The sequence below is a fragment of the Ranitomeya variabilis genome, chromosome 4, assembly GCF_051348905.1.
Source record: "Ranitomeya variabilis isolate aRanVar5 chromosome 4, aRanVar5.hap1, whole genome shotgun sequence".
Taxonomy (NCBI): domain Eukaryota; kingdom Metazoa; phylum Chordata; class Amphibia; order Anura; family Dendrobatidae; genus Ranitomeya; species Ranitomeya variabilis.
Window position 1 is genome coordinate 752228194 of NC_135235.1, and position 19353 is coordinate 752247546.

General features: G+C 44.7%; 1 protein-coding gene across 1 annotated transcript in view; it reads right to left on the reverse strand.

Moving 5' to 3' along the window:
• Positions 1–615: 615 nt before the first annotated feature.
• GLP2R (glucagon like peptide 2 receptor) overlaps positions 616–19353 on the reverse strand; it is a 121968-nt gene continuing 103230 nt past the window's right edge. Inside the window, exons 6-13 of the mRNA XM_077254744.1 lie at positions 14296–14452; positions 14024–14183; positions 13890–13950; positions 12477–12546; positions 12152–12240; positions 9339–9477; positions 7591–7632; positions 616–1112 (exon numbers count right to left, since the gene is read on the reverse strand). Of these exons, the coding sequence (XP_077110859.1) occupies positions 780–1112; positions 7591–7632; positions 9339–9477; positions 12152–12240; positions 12477–12546; positions 13890–13950; positions 14024–14183; positions 14296–14452 (1051 nt within the window). The 3' untranslated portion in view covers positions 616–779. The remainder of the gene's footprint in view (positions 1113–7590; positions 7633–9338; positions 9478–12151; positions 12241–12476; positions 12547–13889; positions 13951–14023; positions 14184–14295; positions 14453–19353) is intronic.

Genomic DNA, 19353 nt, shown 5'->3' on the forward strand with positions numbered 1-19353 from the left:
ATGGCAAAAAAGACATATACAGTATCTATACAAATTCTGCAGGTCAACCTTCACATTGATGGCAGAAAAGCTTCAATGCAGACCCCTAAAATATCTAAGCATCACAAATCTTGACCAGAAGGCAACAAGAAAGTTGTATGGCTTGGGAAAATTGACCCCCAACTGAATGTGTCATGTCCCCGTAGCCTCTCGTGGGACATGTTGTCTCATTTCTACCAATACATGGAGGCACCTCGGACATGTTACACAGGTCATCATGTCGTAAAGGAGATCAAAAAGGTTCACTAAAAGTCTACATAAATGTAGGATCCTCCATAATTGAGAATTAGAAAAAACTTGATTTTCTGTAGACCTCAAAAGCGAACCTCTTGATGTTCTTGACGACGTGATGGCAGGATAGAGCGGTGGACCTCTCCATTATCGGGATATAATCATATATATTACAGTACATTCATGACGTCACATGGCGAGATATCTGTCCATAAATATCTGGGACGGTCATTCTCCTGGTTGGTGGTCTTCTCCAGTAGAATGGAAGATGATCTCCTCATTCTTCTCAGTAATGGTTCCTCACTCACATCTTTTATGTTTTCTCTTATTCTTTTTATTTTTCCTGGTGAAATGTTGTAAACTCTTTGAAAACGTCCATGTGAAGATTGTCCTTGAAACAACCCGAGTGCAGATGACATTTCCAGGTCTTGAACCTGGTCATCCACTGATGGGTGAATAAGTGAATCCCAATCATTTCCATGATGAGTTTTCGACCTATAATAATAATCTTAGATTTCACTGTCTTCCACAGTCTCCTCTATTGTCTCCCCCAAGGTCAGTCCTCCATCACTACTTTCCGAAACGCTCCTCCGGGCAAAATACTGCAGTGGGGCATTGTTACTGGGGCCGAGGTCAGACGAGATGTTGACCGTGGCTTGTAGGAGCTGCACTCCACCATTCTTCTTCCCATTCTGGTAATTTTCACTTTCCAAGAACAATTGACCCTTCGGCTTTTTACCTCTTTGAGTTTTATATTTCACTTTATTACCAAGGATACAACTTTTACATGGAAAATACTGGAGAAGAAAGAGGTTCCATTGTTTCCGGAGTTCTGCTTTCACCTATAATTAGAAAATGAGGATGATCAAACTTCTGAGAACACACACACAGGACACACAAAACATAAGGGCAGTATTATAGTTGTTATATTCCTGTACATAGGGCAGTATTATAGTAGTTATATTCTTGTACATAGGGGCAGTATTATAGTAGTTATATTCTTGTACATAGGGGCAGTATTATAGTAGTTATATTCTTGTACATAGGGACAGTATTATAGTAGTTATATTCTTGTACATAGGGGCAGTATTATAGTAGTTATATTCTTGTACATAGGGGCAGTATTATAGTAGTTATATTCCTGTACATAGGGCAGTATTATAGTAGTTATATTCTTGTACATAGGAGCAGTATTATAGTAGCTACATTCTTGTACATAGGAGCAGTATTATAGTAGTTATATTCTTGTACATAGGGGCAGTATTATAGTAGTTATATTATTGTACATAGGAGCAGTATTATATTAGTTATATTCTTGTATATAGGGGGCAGTATTATAGTAGTTATATTCTTGTACATAGGGGCAGTATTATAGTAGTTATATTCCTGTACATAGGGCAGTATTATAGTAGTTATATTCTTGTACATAGGAGCAGTATTATAGTAGTTATATTATTGTACATAGGAGCAGTATTATATTAGTTATATTCTTGTATATAGGGGGCAGTATTATAGTAGTTATATTCTTGTACATAGGGGCAGTATTATAGTAGTTATATTCCTGTACATAGGGCAGTATTATAGTAGTTATTTTCTTGTACATGGGGCAGTATTATAGTAGTTATATTCCTGTACATAGGAGCAGTATTATAGTAGTTATATTCTTGTACATAGGGGCAGTATTATAGTAGTTATATCCTTGTACATAGGGGCAGTATTATAGTAGTTATATTCTTGTACATAGGAGCAGTATTATAGTAGTTATATTCTTGTACATAGGGGGCAGTATTATAGTAGTTATATTCTTGTACATAGGGGGCAGTATTATAGTAGTTATATTCCTGTACATAGGGCAGTATTATAGTAGTTATATTCTTGTACATAGGAGCAGTATTATAGTAGTTATATTATTGTACATAGGAGCAGTATTATATTAGTTATATTCTTGTATATAGGGGGCAGTATTATAGTAGTTATATTCTTGTACATAGGGGCAGTATTATAGTAGTTATATTCTTGTACATAGGGGCAGTATTATAGTAGTTATATTCTTGTACATAGGGGCAGTATTATAGTAGTTATATTCTTGTACAAAGGGGCAGTATTATAGTAGTTATATTCTTGTACATAGGGGCAGTATTATAGTAGTTATATTCTTGCACTGTTGTGAACTCTGTTTTTGGGCTCCCTCTAGTGGTCACAAGCGGTACTGTGTAGTGTTGTCTTTCTGCAGGTTGGCAGCATCAGCTGGTTCGTTATCCTTGGTTGGTTTCCTATTTAGCTCACCTGGATACTCAGTTCCTTGCCTGCTCTCAATGTATTCAGTGCTCTTCAGATTCCTTGTGACTACCTTGCTCCCAGTCTCTCCAAGACAAGCTAAGTTTTTGTTTGATCATTTTTTGATTATCAGCATTTATTATGTTTTTAGTCCAGCTCGCTAAAATGTGATTTCCTCGCTTGCTGGTTGCTCTAGGGGACTGAGTTTCTCCCCCCCACACCGTTAGTTGGTGCGGGGGTTCTTGAAATCTCAGTGTGGATATTTTGTAAGGGTTTTTTACTGACCGCACAGACCCCCTTTACTATTTTCTGCTATCTAGTATTAGTGGGCCTCATTTGCTAAATCTGTTTTCACCCCTGTGTATGTGCCTTCCTCTTGCCTCACCGTTATTATATGTTGGGGGCTTCTATTTCTTTGGGGATTATTTCTCTGGAGGCAAGAGAGGTCTTTCTTTCTCTCTAGGGGTAGTTAGTTCCTCAGGCTGGCTCGAGACGTCTAGGATTTTTAGGCACGTTCACCGGCTACTTCTAGTGTGTTTGGATAGGTTCAGATTTGCGGTCAGTCCAGTTTGCCACCTCCCTAGAGCTTGTCCTATGTATGTTACTTAGCTGGAGTAATTCGTGATCCTCAACCACTAAGGATCATAACATGCACATAGGGGCAGTATTATAGTAGTTATATTCTTGAACATAGGGGCAGTATTATAGTAGTTATATTCTTGCACATAGGGGCAGTATTATAGTAGTTATATTCTTGAACATAGGGGCAGTATTATAGTAGTTATATTATTGTACATACGAGCAGTATAATAATAGTTATATTCTTGTACATAGGGGGCAGTATTATAGTAGTTATATTCTTGTACATAGGGGCAGTATTATAGCAGTTATATTCTTGAACATAGGGGCAGTATTATAGTAGTTATATTATTGTACATAGGAGCAGTATTATATTAGTTATATTCTTGTATATAGGGGCAGTATTATAGTAGTTATATTCTTGTACATAGGGGCAGTATTATAGTATTTATATTCTTGTACATAGGAGCATTATTATAGTAGTTATATTATTGTACATAGGAGCAGTATTATATTAGTTATATTCTTGTATATAGGGGGCAGTATTATAGTAGTTATATTCTTATACATAGGAGCAGTATTATATTAGTTATATTCTTGTACATAGGAGCAGTATTACAGTAGTTATATTCTTGTACATAGGGGCAGTATTATAATAGTTATATTCTTGTACATAGGAGCAGTATTATAGTAGTTATATTCTTGTACATAGGAGCAGTATTATAGTATTTATATTCTTGTACATAGGGGTAGTATTATAGTAGTTATATTCTTGTACATAGGAGCAGTATTATAGTAGTTATATTCTTGTACATAGGGGGCAGTATTATAGTAGTTATATTCTTGCACATAGGGGCAGTATTATAGTAGTTATATTCTTGTACATAGGAGCAGTACTATAGTAGTTATATTCTTGTACATAGGAGCGGTATTATAGTAGTTATATTCTTGTACATAGGAGCAGTACTATAGTAGTTATATTCTTGTATATAGGAGCAGTATTATAGTAGTTATATTCTTGCACATAGGGGCAGTATTATAGTAGTTATATTCTTGTACATAGGAGCAGTACTATAGTAGTTATATTCTTGTACATAGGAGCGGTATTATAGTAGTTATATTCTTGTACATAGGAGCAGTATTATAGTAGTTATATTCTTGTACATAGGAGCAGTATTATAGTAGATATATTTTTGTACATAGGGGCAGTATTATAGTAGTTATATTCTTGTACATAGGGGCAGTATTATAGTAGTTATATTCTTGTACATAGGAGCAGTATTATAGTAGTTATATTCTTGTACATAGGGGCAGTATTATAGTAGTTATATTCTTGTACATAGGGGCAGTATTATAGTAGTTATATTCTTGTACATAGGAGCAGTATTATAGTAGTTATATTCCTGTACATAGGAGCAGTATTATAGTAGTTATATTCTTGTACATAGGAGCAGTATTATAGTAGTTATATTCTTGTATATAGGGGGCAGTATTATAGTAGTTATATTCTTGTACATAGGAGCAGTATTATAGTAGTTATATTCTTGTACATAGGGGCAGTATTATAGTAGTTATAGTCTTGTTCATGGTGCAGTATTATAGTAGTTATATTCTTGTACATAGGGGGCAGTATTATAGTAGTTATATTCTTGTACATAGGGGCAGTATTATAGTAGTTATATTCTTGTACATAGGGGCAGTATTATAGTAGTTATATTCTTGTATATAGGGGGCAGTATTATAGTAGTTATATTCTTGTACATAGGAGCAGTATTATAGTAGTTATATTCTTGTACATAGGGACAGTATTATAGTAGTTATATTCTTGTACATAGGGGCAGTATTATAGTAGTTATATTCTTGTACATAGGGGCAGTATTATAGTAGTTATATTCTTGTACATAGGGGCAGTATTATAGTAGTTATATTCTTGTACATAGGGGCAGTATTATAGTAGTTATATTCTTGTACATAGGAGCAGTATTATAGTAGTTATATTCTTGTACATAGGGGCAGTATTATAGTAGTTATATTCTTGTACATAGGGGCAGTATTATACTAGTTATAATCTTGTACATAGGGGCAGTATTATAGTAGTTATATTCTTGTACATAGGGGGCATTATTATAGTAGTTATATTCTTGTACATAGGGACAGTATTATAGTAGTTATATTCTTGTACATAGGGGCAGTATTATAGTAGTTATATTCTTGTACATAGGAGTAGTATTATAGTAGTTATATTCTTGTACATAGGAGCAGTATTATAGTAGTTATATTCTTGTACATAGGGGCAGTATTATAGTAGTTATATTCTTGTACATAGGGGGCATTATTATAGTAGTTATATTCTTGTACATAGGGACAGTATTATAGTAGTTATATTCTTGTACATAGGGACAGTATTATAGTAGTTATATTCTTGTACATAGGAGTAGTATTATAGTAGTTATATTCTTGTACATAGGAGCAGTATTATAGTAGTTATATTCTTGTACATAGGGGCAGTATTATAGTAGTTATATTCTTGTACATAGGGGCAGTATTATAGTAGTTATATTCTTGTACATAGGGGCAGTATTATAGTAGTTATATTCTTGTACATAGGAGCAGTATTATAGTAGTTATATTCTTGTACATAGGGGCAGTATTATAGTAGTTATATTCTTGTACATAGGGGCAGTATTATAGTAGTTATATTCTTGTACATAATAGCAATATTATAGTAGTTATATTCTTGTACATAGGGGCAGTATTATAGTAGTTATATTCTTGTACATAGGGGCAGTATTATAGTAGTTATATTCTTGTACATAGGAGCAGTATTATAGTAGTTATATTCTTGTACATAGGAGCAGTATTATAGTAGTTATATTCTTGTACATAGGAGCAGTATTATAGTAGTTATATTCTTGCACATATGGGCAGTATTATAGTAATTATATTCTTGTGCATAGGGGCAGTATTATAGTAGTTATATTCTTGTACATAGGGGACAATATTATAGTAGTTATATTCTTGTACATAGGAGCAATATTATAGTAGTTATATTCTTGTACATAGGGGCAGTATTATAGTAGTTATATTCTTGTACATAGGGGCAGTATTATAGTAGTTATATTCTTGTACATAGGGGGCATTATTATAGTAGTTATATTCTTGTACATAGGAGTAGTATTATAGTAGTTATATTCTTGTACATAGGAGCAGTATTATAGTAGTTATATTCTTGTACATAGGGGCAGTATTATAGTAGTTATATTCTTGTACATAGGGGCAGTATTATAGTAGTTATATTCTTGTACATAGGGGCAGTATTATAGTAGTTATATTCTTGTACATAGGAGCAGTATTATAGTAGTTATATTCTTGTACATAGGGGCAGTATTATAGTAGTTATATTCTTGTACATAGGGGCAGTATTATAGTAGTTATATTCTTGTACATAGGAGCAGTATTATAGTAGTTATATTCTTGTACATAGGAGCAGTATTATAGTAGTTATATTCTTGTACATAGGAGCAGTATTATAGTAGTTATATTCTTGTACATAGGGGCAGTATTATAGTAGTTATATTCTTGTACATAGGGGGCATTATTATAGTAGTTATACTCTTGTACATAGGGGCAGTATTATAGTAGTTATATTCTTGTACATAGGAGCAGTATTATAGTAGTTATATTCTTGTACATAGGAGCAGTATTATAGTAGTTATATTCTTGTACATAATAGCAATATTATAGTAGTTATATTCTTGTACATAGGGGCAGTATTATAGTAGTTATATTCTTGTACATAGGGGCAGTATTATAGTAGTTATATTCTTGTACATAAGGGCAGTATTATAGTAGTTATATTCTTGTACATAGGGGGCATTATTATAGTAGTTATATTCTTGTATATAGGGGCAGTATTATAGTAGGTATATTCTTGTATATAGGGGCAGTATTATAGTAGTTATATTCTTGTACATAGGAGCAGTACATTATCCCCTCCATCACCATGTTGCGATGCAGCAGTGATATAACGGTTCAGTGTCTATTTGTCCTTGTGCCTCTCGGTGCAGGGATCGGACGTCCTTGACTCTCCATTAGATTATACTCTACAGGACGCCATAATTAATGTTTTTTCTGCTTCGTGAAGTTGACGACTAATTGACCTTTTCACTGATGGAGAATAAATCTACAGGCTATTTGCAGGAAGACATTTTCTCCTCCTGGTTTGTGCGTATGAAACCTTAAAAAGATCATATCTGAGATGATCATTCTTTGCGTTTCCAGACCTCACATATGTCATGAAGGTAGGAGGTGTAGGGACGGCGGTCACAACAGGGCTCTGGTGTGAGATGAGGCCTAAAATCCCCGCTCCCAGATTTGAAGACACAAAAACGCTCCCACAATGTACGATGGTAAATAAAAATTTTGGATGCAAATAGGATACAAATAAGTGATATTCAGACTCACCTCCCCATTAGTGAAGCAGTATAGATAAGCAACCACAAAACCCTGAAAAGAAAAGAGAATACATGGTTAATGGAGATGTCCAGACATTAATATAGTGAAGGTCTAATTTCAAAAGAGTCTAGGGGTGGTGCTTTATGAGGAGTGGAGCTTCTAAAGAGTCATGGGGTGGTGCTTTATGAGGGGTGGAGCTTCTAAAGAGTCTCAGGTGGGTTTTTATGAGGGGTGGAGCATTTAAAGAGTCCAGGGGTGGTGCTTTATGAGAAGTGGAGCTTCTAAAGAGTCCAGGGGTGGTGCTTTATGAGGAGTGGAGCTTCTAAAGAGTCATGGGGTGGTGCTTTATGAGGGGTGGAGCTTCTAAAGAGTCATGGGGTGGTGCTTTATGAGGGGTGGAGCTTCTAAAGAGTCTCAGGTGGGTTTTTATGAGGGGTGGAGCATTTAAAGAGTCCAGGGGTGGTGCTTTATGAGGAGTGGGGCTTCTAAAGAGTCCAGGGGTGGTGCTTTATGAGGAGTGGAGCTTCTAAAGAGTCCAGTGGTGGTACTTTGAGGGGTGGAGCTTCTAAAGAGTCTCAGGTGGGGTTTTGTGAGGGGTGGAGCTTTTAAAGAGTCCAGGGGTGGTGCTTTATGAGGAGTGGAGCTTCTAAATAGTCCAGGGGTGGTGTTTTATGAGGGGTGGAGCTTCTAAAGAGTTTTGTGTTGGTACTTTATGAGGGGCGGAGTTTTTAAAGAGTCCATGGATGGTGCTTTATGAGGGGTTGCAGTTCTAAAGAGTTTGAGGTGTGTCTTTATAAGGGGCAAAGTTTCTAAAGAGTTCAGGGGTGGTGCTTTATGAAGGGTTGAGGTTCTAAAGAGTCCCAGGTGGGGTTTTATGAGGGATAGAGCTTACAAAACATCCAGGGGTGTTGCTTCATGAGGGCTGGCTTATAAATAGTCTGGATAGAGCTTTATGAAGGGTAGAACTCCTAAAGAGTCCAGGGGTGGTGCTTTATGATGGGTGGAGGCGCAAGATAGTCTCAAGGGGAGCTTTATGAGGGGTGGAGCATAAAAAACGTCCAGGGATGGAGCTTTATGAGGGGTGGAGCTTCCAAAGAGTCTGGAGATGGAGTTTTTTGAGGGATGGAGCTCTAAAGAGTCAAAGTGGAGTTAAAAGAGTCCAGTGGTGGAGTTCTATGAGAAGTGGAGCATCTAAAGAGTCTGGGGTGGGGGTTTATTAGGGTTGGAGCTTCTAAAGAGTCTATGGGTGGCGTTTTATGATGGGTGGAGCTCATAAGGAGTCTAGGTTGGGACTTTTTGAGGGGTGAAGCTAATAATGAGTCTATGGGTGGTATTATAGAGGTGCAGAGTTCATAAAAAGTTATTGGGTTGAACTCTTTAATAGCTTCACTTGGGCCAATAGGTAAAGGGGAAAAACATCAAGATTTTTCTTTTTAAAATTTCTTACACTATGTTAAGAGAAGCAGTTTAGTTTTCCAGATCTCCTGGAGCTTTCAACATCAGCAAACTTTTTTCCAGCTAGAGATTCATTTAGGATCCTAAGAACTTGGGGTACAGAGGTGAAAGAACCCCCTGCCCCATATGAAGGCACTGAAATGGTTGACTCCTAGGGCGCATGCTGAATGTAGAGTAAAATGTTTTTCACTCCTCCCACTTATTGGCTTATGTCATGGGATAGAAAAGTAGGCAGCACTAGTTAGTTTCAGCATCGATTGGGGTTTTGTAGAATATTTTGATCCCTTTGCAGATTAAGTCACCTGGAAGGAGCTCATGGTCAGTTGGATGAAGAGCAGGATGTGCTTGGTGAGACCCTTGATGTGCTCATCACTGACGAAAGTGAACAGGACCTCGTGAGTCCCCAGGAGCGGGATGAGGATGAGCGTCGCTTTGGCAAACCTTATAAAACAAAAATATGAAGTTGCAGATGGGTTGAGAGGCCAAAATAGGGAACACAAAGTCTTCATAATGATAGAAGTCAACTTTTACAATATCCTACTATAGGAAGGAATATTGTGGCCCTATAGTGACCCATGGGGCCACCCATTCAGACGTCTACAGATACTAGGGTCCATCAGTGGAAGATGCCAATAGGATATAATTTTTTAGGCAAATCGATGCAGTGTCGCGCGTAGTGACATCACTAGAGTCCACCCAGGAGCAGAAATAGGTCCCGCCCCTGCTTAGCTGTACAGTTAAAGGACAGGCCCACATATCTATGTACATGTCATAGGTCCTTCGGCAAATCGGTACTTGATTTTGGGCTAATCTTACTCCAATATTTTGTTGGTGGTCGAGACTGAAGTAGAGGATTTCCCATAAAGGCAGTATCTGTGTGGTACACTCTGATTTCACATTAGTGGAGGAAGACCACAATGCACCCATTAATTTCAATGGGCCACGCTGTGATTCAGTGGGAATCTGTTGGTGCCTAATTGGTCCTGCTGGGATCTTTTGAGTCTGGTGGGTCTTTGTTTGTGTCTAGCAATACAATGTTGGGTCTAGTGGGGCTCTGTTGGTTCTAATGAGACTCTTGGTGGATGTCTGCTGCTTTCAGTGGCACTCTGGTATATGCTTATGGAGCCCTGCTTGGGATCTGTGGGTCCAGATGGAGATTATTGCTTCCAGGTGGGTTTAGTAGGACTCTTAGTTTTCGTGGGACTCTGTTAGCTTTAGTTGCTATCTATAAGATAGTGGGTCCCAGTTGGTTCTGATGTGACTCTCTTGGGTCTCGTGATAAACTATTGGTTCTAGTGGGAGTCTATGGGTTATTGAATCCAGTTGGACTCTTAGGTCTAATAAGCCCCTGTTGCTTTTAATTGGGGTAAGTCCGTTGTTCCTGTAGTGGGCCGCCAATGGTTCTAGGGTGCCTTGGATAATTCTGGTGAGATTTTGTTGGGTCCATTAATACTCTGCTTGATCTATTGGGACTCTATTTCGCCTCATAAGCCTGTCTTGCTTAAAGTTGACCTCTGTTGCTTCTACATTTCAAGGGTCTCTGGTAGTTCTATAGTGCCTCAGTTAGTTCTGGTGGGACACTGTTTAGTCTGTTAGTACTATGCTGGGTCTAGTAGGAGTCTGTTGGGTCTAGAAGTTCTGGTCTTCTGGTCTTAGTCAAACACAGTTGCTGCCCGTTGGAGTCTGGGTCCAATTTCAGTTGGGCCTAGAAGATGAAGGTCTGCTCATCTTAGTTGGATACAGTTGTTTTCAGCCGGTGTCTTGGTCCAGTCCTAGTTGGGTCTAGAAGATGAAGGTCTGCTGGTCTTAGTCGGACATAGTTGCTTCAAGTTGGAGTCTGGGTCCTGTCTTAGTTGGGTCTAAAGATGAAGGTCTGCTGGTCTTAGTCAAACACAGTTACTTCCAGTTGGAGTCTGGATCCAGTCTTAGTTGGGTCTACAAGATGAAGGTCTGCTGGTTTTAGTCAAACACAGTTACTTCCAGTTGGAGTCTGGGTCCAGTCTTAGTTGGGTCTAGAAGATGAAGGTCTGCTTGTCTTAGTCGGACACAGTTACTTCCAGTTGGAATCTGGGTCCAGTCTTAGTTGGGTCTAGAAGATGAAGGTCTGCTTGTCTTAGTCAAACACAGTTACTTCCAGTTGGAGTCTGGGTCCAGTCTTAGTTGGGTCTAGAAGATGAAGGTCTGCTTGTCTTAGTCAGACATAGTTGCTTCCAGTTGGAGTCTGGGTCCAGTCTTAGTTGGGTCTAGAAGATGAAGGTCTGCTGGTCTTAGTCGGACACAGTTACTTCCAGTTGGAATCTGGGTCCAGTCTTAGTTGGGTCTAGAAGATGAAGGTCTGCTGGTCTTAGTCAGACATAGTTGTTTCCAGTTAGAGTCTGGGTCCAGTCTTAGTTGGGTCTAGAAGATGAAGGTGTGATGGACTTAGTCGGACACAGTTACTCCAAGCGAGGTCTGGGTCCAGTCTTAGTTGGGACTAGAAAATAAAGGTCTGATGCTCTTTGTCGGGCACAGTTGCTTCCAGTCGGAGTCTGGGCCCAGTCTTAGTTGGGTTTCAGAGATGAAGGTCTGCTGGCCTTGGCAAATTCAGTTTCTTCCAGCTGAACTCTGGGTCCAGTCCTAGTTTAGTTGGGCCTATAAAATGCAGGTCTGCTGGTCTTAGTCGGACTCAGTTGCTTTCAGTCGGAATCTGGGTCCAGTCTTAGTTGGGTCTCCGAGATGAAGGTCTGCTGGCTTTAATATGGCACACTTGCTTCTAGTCGGAGTCTGTTGGGTCAGTTGGGCCACAAGCAACTTTCATCTCCCTAATAAGACATAGTATGGACTATCTCCCTTATTGGGGTTCTCCATCTTGTGGATCTGTTTAGGACCCTGTCTATTTATTTTTACTTTAAATGGCCGCTTTCTTCCTAACCCAGCAGCACATCTGTCCACTTTTTGTGTCTGGTAAATTGACTTTCTAAATGCATGACCAGGATGCAAGGATTAGATTACAAGCTCCTCGGGGGCGGGGACTAATGTGAATAATAATAGTAGTACTCTCCCATTCCACTAGATGGCGCTCACCATGACATCACAGACCCAATATTACGCTCTCTGGGGTCACTCTTTTCTTTACCTGTACTTGTAGTCTGTAAACTTCAGCTGCTGGGCCTTCAGCTTCAGATGGAGAAGGTTCAGGATCCTGATGTGCACGATGAAGTTTATCTACAGAAGTGATACAGACCATCTCATGTAAAAGACAGAAACGTGGCTCCTAATTAAAGGGTTTATGGACACTTTACTTTAGCCACATCCAAAGCAAAAGTCAAATCCTATTGGTTGATAATAGCCACACCCCTCTTAGCTTACTGGAGCTCCCATCATGCACTGCTCACAGCAGATTTGCATTCTGGGAGCACGGAGTAGTGATTTCCTGTATAAGGGAGGGTTTGGATACTTACGAATATGCAGATGAGCATCGGCCCCTTAATAATATACCAGATTGCCGTATTCTGATTAACTGCCCAGCACCTGAAAGAACAAACGGTAAAATATACAATCGGCCGCACTGAAAACTTTATTTAAATGTCCTTCATTAGCAAAAATCTGTATCGTAGGGAGAACTCCACCCAGATGTTACACTGATAACACAGAGCAAAGGATCGGGGAGAGGAAGGGAGGAAGCACTACATATCCCAGAATGCACCGCAGCGGAGCGAGACCACTGCTGATAACAAGTCAGCAAGAGGGGAGATCCTGAGAGCTAACAGGAAATCAGCAGCAGGGGTGCGGTGACTGTTATGGGGGTGCGGTGACTGTTATGGGGGTGCGGTGACTGTTATGGGGGTGCGGTGACTGTTATGGGGTGCAGTGACTGTCTGTTATGGGGGTGCAGTGACTGTTATGGGGGTGCGGTGACTGTGTGTTATGGGGGTGCGGTGACTGTGTTATGGGGGTGCGGTGACTGTTATGGGGTGCGGTGACTGTGTTATGGGGGTTCGGTGACTTATGGGGGTGCGGTGACTGTTATGGGGGTGCGGTGACTGTGTTATGGGGGTGCGGTGACTGTTATGGGGGTGCGGTGACTGTTATGGGGGTGCGGTGACTGTGTGTTATGGGAGTGCGGTGGGGGGTGCGGTGACTGTGTGTTATGGGGGAGCGGTGACGGTTATGGGAGTGCGGTGACTGTTATGGGGGTGCGGTGACTGTGTGTTATGGGGGTGCGGTGACTGTGTGTTATGGGGGTGCGGTGACTGTGTGTTATGGGGGTGCGGTGACTGTGTGTTATGGGGGTGCGTTGACTGTGTGTTATGGGGGTGCGGTGACTGTTATTGGGGTGCGGTAGCTGTTATGGGGGTGTGGTGACTGTTATGGGGGTGCGATGACTTATGGGGGTGTGGTGTCTGTTATGGGGGTGCGGTGGCTGTTATGGGGTGCAGTAACTGGTATGGGGGTGCGGTGACAATTACGGGGTGCAGGGACAAAGACAGTGAGCCCGATGTCCTGCACTTTCCACCCTGATCCTTGCACTGTCTATTCGCTGGAGCCGCCGGCGCCGCTCCTCTGCGCGTTTCCGCAGTTCCGTGCCTCAGGCCGCTCACACTGCGGGGATTGATGCGCGCAGTCACCGGATCCCTATCTACACGGCTTAGATGCTGCGTGGAGATCACGCCGTGAATCTCGCTGCCGTTGGTGCAGTCAGACACATGACTGATCATCCCGCCACCTCAGGATCCTCCCGTAATTAACGCCTGCCGGCGAGTGCTGCTCTCGAGGCTGAAACGCTGCTTAACTACTGGCGCCACCTCCCTGACAGTAGTGTAGAATTGCTGAAATGCTCTGTGCTGCTGCACCGCGCCGATGCCAGAACTCACCCCTCGTTCTCCAGGTAGGTCCTCGCGATCACCCAGGGTATGATGAACAGTAGGGGGCAAACTGCAAAACAAAGAGGAGCCGGTGAAATAAAGCCCCCCAGGACCACAGCCGGACCCCAGGGGTGGCCACTTACACCAGCCGATGGCCACGTATCGCAGCAGCATCCGCCGCTCGCACAGGATCAGGGAGACGATGGTGGTGTGCAGGTAGATCCCCTCCACCAGCAGCCAGAAATAATTGGCGCCCACGAAGAAATGCAGCGAGATGTGAACGATGCGGCAGGAGGTGGGAATCTGCAGGGAGAGGGGCAAATGTCACAGCTCCCCCTGGTGGCCATGTCAGTCATCACACGAAGACCTGTACACCCCCATCCATCCCGTCATGTGACCGGGGGTGAAGCGTTACCTGCGGCGTCAGTACAGACAGCCAGTCGTCCTCGTTGTTCGCCATTTTCGGGGCCAGGTCCGTTCTCTGCAGGTCCTTTATCAACACGGCCAAAGCCCTCAGAATGAACGAGCCGAAGAGATTCATGTGGATGTAATTCCGGGTGCAGTGAAGCTTCCTAGAAAGTGGGAGAAAGGTACAAGAATGAGCCTCAAAATACAGGCCGCAGTGTGCAGATCCACCACCGGGGGGGACAGAGAGGAGATGACTATATAGATGAGCCCCTAAGTACTGGCCGCAGTGTACAGATCCACCACCGGGGGGCAGCAGAGAGGAGATGACTATAGAGATGAGCCCCTAAGTACTGGCCGCAGTGTACAGATCCACCACCGGGGGCAGCAGAGAGGAGATGACTATATAGATGAGCCCCTAAGTACTGGCCGCAGTGTACAGATCCACCACCGGGGGCAGCAGAGAGGAGATGACTATATAGATGAGCCCCTAAGTACTGGCCGCAGTGTACAGATCCACCACCGGGGGGCAGCAGAGAGGAGATGACTATATAGATGAGCCCCTAAGTACTGGCCGCAGTGTACAGATCCACCACCGGGGGCAGCAGAGAGGAGATGACTATATAGATGAGCCCCTAAGTACTGGCCGCAGTGTGCAGATCCACCACCGGGGGGCAGCAGAGAGGAGAAGACTATATAGATGAGCCCCTAAGTACTGGCCGCAGTGTACAGATCCACCACCGGGGGCAGCAGAGAGGAGATGACTATATAGATGAGCCCCTAAGTACTGGCCGCAGTGTACAGATCCACCACCGGATGGCAGCAGAGAGGAGATGACTATATAGATGAGCCCCTAAGTACTGGCCGCAGTGTACAGATCCACCACCGGGGGCAGCAGAGAGGAGATGACTATATAGATGAGCCCCTAAGTACTGGCCGCAGTGTACAGATCCACCACCGGGGGGCAGCAGAGAGGAGATGACTATATAGATGAGCCCCTAAGTACTGGCCGCAGTATACAGATCCACCACCGGGGGCAGCAGAGAGGAGATGACTATATAGATGACCCCTAAGTACTGGCCGCAGTGTACAGATCCACCACCGGGGGCAGCAGAGAGGAGATGACTATATAGATGAGCCCCTAAGTACTGGCCGCAGTGTACAGATCCACCACCGGGGGCAGCAGAGAGGAGATGACTATATAGATGAGCCCCTAAGTACTGGCCGCAGTGTACAGATCCACCACCGGGGGCAGCAGAGAGGAGATGACTATATAGATGAGCCCCTAAGTACTGGCTGCAGTGTACAGATCCACCACCGGGGGGCAGCAGAGAGGAGATGACTATATAGATGAGCCCCTAAGTACTGGCCGCAGTGTACAGATCCACCACCGGGGGCAGCAGAGAGGAGATGACTATATAGATGAGCCCCTAAGTACTGGCCGCAGTGTACAGATCCACCACCGGGGGCAGCAGAGAGGAGATGACTATATAGATGAGCCCCTAAGTACTGGCTGCAGTGTACAGATCCACCACCAGGGGGCAGCAGAGAGGAGATGACTATATAGATGAGCCCCTAAGTACTGGCCGCAGTGTACAGATCCACCACCGGGGGGCAGCAGAGAGGAGATGACTATATAGATGAGCCCCTAAGTACTGGCCGCAGTGTACAGATCCACCACCGGGGGCAGCAGAGAGGAGATGACTATATAGATGAGCCCCTAAGTACTGGCCGCAGTGTACAGATCCACCACCGGGGGCAGCAGAGAGGAGATGACTATATAGATGAGCCCCTAAGTACTGGCCGCAGTGTACAGATCCACCACCGGGGGGCAGCAGAGAGGAGAAGACTATATAGATGAGCCCCTAAGTACTGGCCGCAGTGTACAGATCCACCACCGGGGGCAGCAGAGAGGAGATGACTATATAGATGAGCCCCTAAGTACTGGCCGCAGTGTACAGATCCACCACCGGGGGCAGCAGAGAGGAGATGACTATATAGATGAGCCCCTAAGTACTGGCCGCAGTGTACAGATCCACCACCGGGGGGCAGCAGAGAGGAGATGACTATATAGATGAGCCCCTAAGTACTGGCCGCAGTGTACAGATCCACCACCGGGGGGCAGCAGAGAGGAGATGACTATATAGATGAGCCCCTAAGTGCTGGCTGCAGTGTACAGATCCACCACCGGATGGCAGCAGAGAGGAGATGACTATATAGATGAGCCCCTAAGTACTGGCCGCAGTGTACAGATCCACCACCGGGGGGCAGCAGAGAGGAGATGACTATATAGATGAGCCCCTAAGTACTGGCCGCAGTGTACAGATCCACCACCGGGGGGCAGCAGAGAGGAGATGACTATATAGATGAGCCCCTAAGTACTGGCCGCAGTGTACAGATCCACCACCGGGGGGCAGCAGAGAGGAGATGACTATATAGATGAGCCCCTAAGTACTGGCCGCAGTGTACAGATCCACCACCGGGGGCAGCAGAGAGGAGATGACTATATAGATGAGCCCTAAGTACTGGCCGCAGTGTACAGATCAACCACCGGGGGGCAGCAGAGAGGAGATGACTATATAGATGAGCCCCTAAGTACTGGCCGCAGTGTACAGATCCACCACCGGGGGCAGCAGAGAGGAGATGACTATATAGATGACCCCTAAGTGCTGGCCGCAGTGTACAGATCCACCACCGGGGGCAGCAGAGAGGAGATGACTATATAGATGAGCCCCTAAGTACTGGCCGCAGTGCACAGATCCACCACCGGGGGCAGCAGAGAGGAGATGACTATATAGATGAGCCCCTAAGTACTGGCCGCAGTGTACAGATCCACCACCGGGGGCAGCAGAGAGGAGATGACTATATAGATGAGCCCCTAAGTACTGGCCGCAGTGTACAGATCCACCACCGGGGGGCAGCAGAGAGGAGATGACTATATAGATGACCCCTAAGTACTGGCCGCAGTGTACAGATCCACCACCGGGGGGCAGCAGAGAGGAGATGACTATATAGATGAGCCCCTAAGTACTGGCCGCAGTGTACAGATCCACCACCGGGGGCAGCAGAGAGGAGATGACTATATAGATGAGCCCCTAAGTACTGGCCGCAGTGTACAGATCCACCACCGGGGGCAGCAGAGAGGAGATGACTATATAGATGAGCCCCTAAGTACTGGCTGCAGTGTACAGATCCACCACCGGGGGGCAGCAGAGAGGAGATGACTATATAGATGAGCCCCTAAGTACTGGCCGCAGTGTACAGATCCACCACCGGGGGGCAGCAGAGGAGATGACTATATAGATGACCCCTAAGTACTGGCCGCAGTGTACAGATCCACCACCGGGGGGCAGCAGAGAGGAGATGACTATATAGATGACCCCTAAGTACTGGCCGCAGTGTACAGATCCACCACCGGGGGCAGCAGAGAGGAGATGACTATATAGATGACCCCTAAGTACTGGCCGCAGTGTACAGATCCACCACCGGGGGCAGCAGAGAGGAGATGACTATATAGATGAGCCCCTAAGTACTGGCCGCAGTGTACAGATCCACCACCGGGGGCAGCAGAGAGGAGATGACTATATAGATGAGCCCCTAAGTACTGGCTGCAGTGTACAGATCCACCACCGGGGGGCAGCAGAGAGGAGATGACTATATAGATGAGCCCCTAAGTACTGGCCGCAGTGTACAGATCCACCACCGGGGGGCAGCAGAGGAGATGACTATATAGATGAGCCCCTAAGTACTGGCCGCAGTGCACAGATCCACCACCGGGGGGCAGCAGAGAGGAGATGACTATATAGATGAGCCCCTAAGTACTGGCCGCAGTGTACAGATCCACCACCGGGGGCAGCAGAGAGGAGATGACTATATAGATGAGCCCTAAGTACTGGCTGCAGTGTACAGATCCACCACCGGGGGGCAGCAGAGAGGAGATGACTATATAGATGAGCCCCTAAGTACTGGCCGCAGTGCACAGATCCACCACCGGGGGGCAGCAGAGAGGAGATGACTATATAGATGACCCCTAAGTACTGGCTGCAGTGTACAGATCCACCACCGGGGGGCAGCAGAGAGGAGATGACTATATAGATGAGCCCCTAAGTGCTGGCTGCAGTGTACAGATCCACCACCGGGGGCAGCAGAGAGGAGATGACTATATAGATGAGCCCCTAAGTACTGGCCGCAGTGTACAGATCCACCACCGGGGGCAGCAGAGGGGAGATGACTATATAGATGAGCCCATAAGTACTGGCCGCAGTGTACAGATCCACCACCGGGGGCAGCAGAGAGGAGATGACTATATAGATGAGCCCCTAAGTACTGGCCGCAGTGTACAGATCCACCACCGGGGGCAGCAGAGAGGAGATGACTATATAGATGAGCCCCTAAGTACTGGCCGCAGTGTACAGATCCACCACCGGGGGCAGCAGAGAGGAGATGACTATATAGATGACCCCTAAGTACTGGCTGCAGTGTACAGATCCACCACCGGGGGGCAGCAGAGAGGAGATGACTATATAGATGACCCCTAAGTACTGGCTGCAGTGTACAGATCCACCACCGGGGGCAGCAGAGAGGAGATGACTATATAGATGAGCCCCTAAGTACTGGCCGCAGTGTACAGATCCACCACCGGGGGCAGCAGAGAGGAGATGACTATATAGATGAGCCCCTAAGTACTGGCCGCAGTGTACAGATCCACCACCGGGGGGCAGCAGAGAGGAGATGACTATATAGATGAGCCCCTAAGTACTGGCCGCAGTGTACAGATCCACCACCGGGGGCAGCAGAGAGGAGATGACTATATAGATGAGCTCCTAAGTGCTGGCCGCAGTGTACAGATCCACCACCGGGGGCAGCAGAGAGGAGATGACTATATAGATGAGCCCCTAAGTGCTGGCCGCAGTGTACAGATCCACCACCGGGGGGCAGCAGAGAGGAGATGACTATATAGATGAGCCCCTAAGTGCTGGCCGCAGTGTACAGATCCACCACCAGGGGGCAGCAGAGAGGAGATGACTATATAGATGAGCCCCTAAGTACTGGCCGCAGTGTACAGATC